Genomic DNA, 2,612 nt, shown 5'->3' with positions numbered 1-2,612 from the left:
GATGGTTCCCACCCAATTGGTGACATTATTGGCCGACCTCACAGTGCCCTGGTGCAGTTTCTTGGTCAAATAAATGAACAGATTCGAGGATATCCCATAATACGCCATGCGCTCGAACACTTCGTACACTGCGCGCACAACATGTCATCCCCATTCAATTCTCCAACAACCTTAATTTGATGCATCCAACAACTTGTTCATGAATTTATGTGATGAGTTGTGTCGTAATTAGTGCAAGAAGTTTGTTGGGGAGGGGGCCTAATTACCTATGTAATAATTATGGGAAACAAGTAGACGAAGAATATACATAAATGTATGATGCAAGAATTGTGTATTCTGCTTATCAGAATACTCTCGACTCGTGTGTATAATTTAAATTTTATATTATATTTTATAATAAATAAAGTTAATATGAATGGTTGATCAGAATGAGTACACTAAAATGTACGAATAAGAAATGTTTACAAGCAGAAATTAAGTTAAACTTTAAAGAAACTGACTGAAAAATTCTATTATTTGAGGGCATCTTAATTTGTGCATATAATCAACCAGTGATAGTTACGTGCTTTAATTAAGCTCCTCCCGTTTGATTAATAGAATAGATAGGTCCGCGTGCTTTAATTAATAGAATAGGTCGACAGGTACGCGTGCGTACGTAATTTTAGTTTTTATATATTTTCTAAATTCTGTCGACATAAAATTCATAATTTTCTTAGAAAAAATTATGAGCCTAACTTTTTGAGCACTTAATTTCGCTAAGTATTAAATGAACTTAAGATGTACGTTGCGTATTTTCAATCTTAATTTCGATGGGAAATATATCTAACGTTCTGCTTGTCCAAATTGATGTATATGCTTTTCATAGGGTTAGCTAACTTGTGGTCAAACATTTTACGTAAAATATGTTAAGATATTAATATAAAATAATTTTCGTGTCTGATCATTTAAATTTTTATATAAGCTTGTCGCTTTACAAGTCAACCAACTATTATTAATTGACTAAAAGAACCCTATTAAAAACAAAAATATCTTCGATCTCTAACATGTGGAGGAATAAAGTCAAGCTTTCTACCTAAAAGATCAGTAGTTTCTATCCCAAACTTCTTTATGCAATAAACTCCAACACTTGTGTTGTCTAACTCAAGCTAACTACAAATCATGAACACAACTGTGTTTAGGGGGATAAGTACAATTTTAGTCTGTCGTATATTGTCCTTAATTCGTTTTCAATCTCTAAACATATTAGAATCCTATTTTAGTCCTTCAACTTTTAAAATTTAATAATTTTGATCCTTAGACCTAATTGAAATAGTCCAATTATCTTTTTCCTATACTCATGATTAGGCTCAATATATTTTTGAAAATAAAATTAAGTCTCAACAAATATATGGAGGCTTAATTTTTTTTTTCAGAAGCATGTTGGGTCTGATTATGAGCATAGAGAAGAGACATTTGGGCTATATGTTCTCTTTAATAAGGCAATATGGTCATTAATTAGGTTTAAGGACCAAAACTGTTAATATTTTAAAAGTTAAAGGACTAAAATAGAACTTCAATATGTTTAGCGACTGAAAACGAATTAGTGGTAGTATATGATGACCAAAACTATAATTATCCCGTATTTAGGGATAATTACATTAACACCCCTATCAATGTGTTCAGTTTACGTAAATTATTTCTATATTTTGTACAATTATAAGAAATTATTATTCACGTATTTGGGGTGTACATGTAACTTTTCAGAAAACAGGGGTGTTTGTGTAATTAATATTAATATTTTTAGTGAATGTACGTAAATATAATTATCCAAAAAATAAAAAATAATTTATGTAAATAGATCGTCTAATTGTAAATATAATTACCCCTAATATTTGTCGTCTCCATACTGTATCTGAATGACGATATATAAGCAACGCACTCAAACGATGTACAATACGTGCGTGCACGATATAAGTATTTTTCATTATACACATCAGTACACGTATGATACGTATACAAAAACAACGAGATTCTGCTGATAAATGTCCAAAACATCATTATATCATTTACCATTCCTACGTTGTTTATTTTACTACAAAAGTCTGCTGCAATGAGAAATTAATCAAGCAGATTACTATTTCATGAAACTACGAAAACCAGGACGAGAAGAAGGTCTACGAAATAAGAGTAAATTACAAAAGACTTCCCAAATGTTTATCATAATTACAAGTACTCTCTTATTATTTAAAAAATTATAAATATTTCCCCAAAATCAGCAGTTGTCTAACAAATGCTTACTGTCACAAAAAACTTGTATTTTTTTAAACAATGAGAGGATTTTTGTAATCATGACAGACTTTAAAGAAGGAAAAAAGAAGATATATATTTAGCACCGTTGACGCGAAAAATTAACCTTATTATAAAAATTAAATAAAAAGAAATAATTAGAGTAGAAAAATATACCAACAATGAAGAAACAAGCAGTCCATCCACCTCTCTTGGATCTAAGTATGGGGTTGCCTTTGAGATCTACAGTTCCATCTTCTGTGTATCCCTTTTCTTCACCCTCCATAGCCATATATATATATATATATATATATATGTGTGTGTGTGTGTGGGGTTGGGGGGGGGGG

At 30.8% G+C, this 2,612-nt stretch overlaps 1 protein-coding gene across 1 annotated transcript in view; it reads right to left on the bottom strand.

The window, feature by feature from the left end:
* Window positions 1–2,598, bottom strand: part of LOC105158479 (protein NRT1/ PTR FAMILY 5.2) — a gene marked incomplete in the record, with an annotated part of 11,153 nt that extends 8,555 nt beyond the window's left edge. The window contains 2 exon segments of the mRNA XM_011075262.2: window positions 1–128; window positions 2,443–2,598. Of these exon segments, the coding sequence (XP_011073564.2) occupies window positions 1–128; window positions 2,443–2,557 (243 nt within the window).

This window comes from Sesamum indicum, linkage group LG3, assembly GCF_000512975.1.
Source record: "Sesamum indicum cultivar Zhongzhi No. 13 linkage group LG3, S_indicum_v1.0, whole genome shotgun sequence".
Lineage (NCBI taxonomy): Eukaryota > Viridiplantae > Streptophyta > Magnoliopsida > Lamiales > Pedaliaceae > Sesamum > Sesamum indicum.
This window is presented reverse-complemented; position numbering and strand designations above follow the sequence as displayed.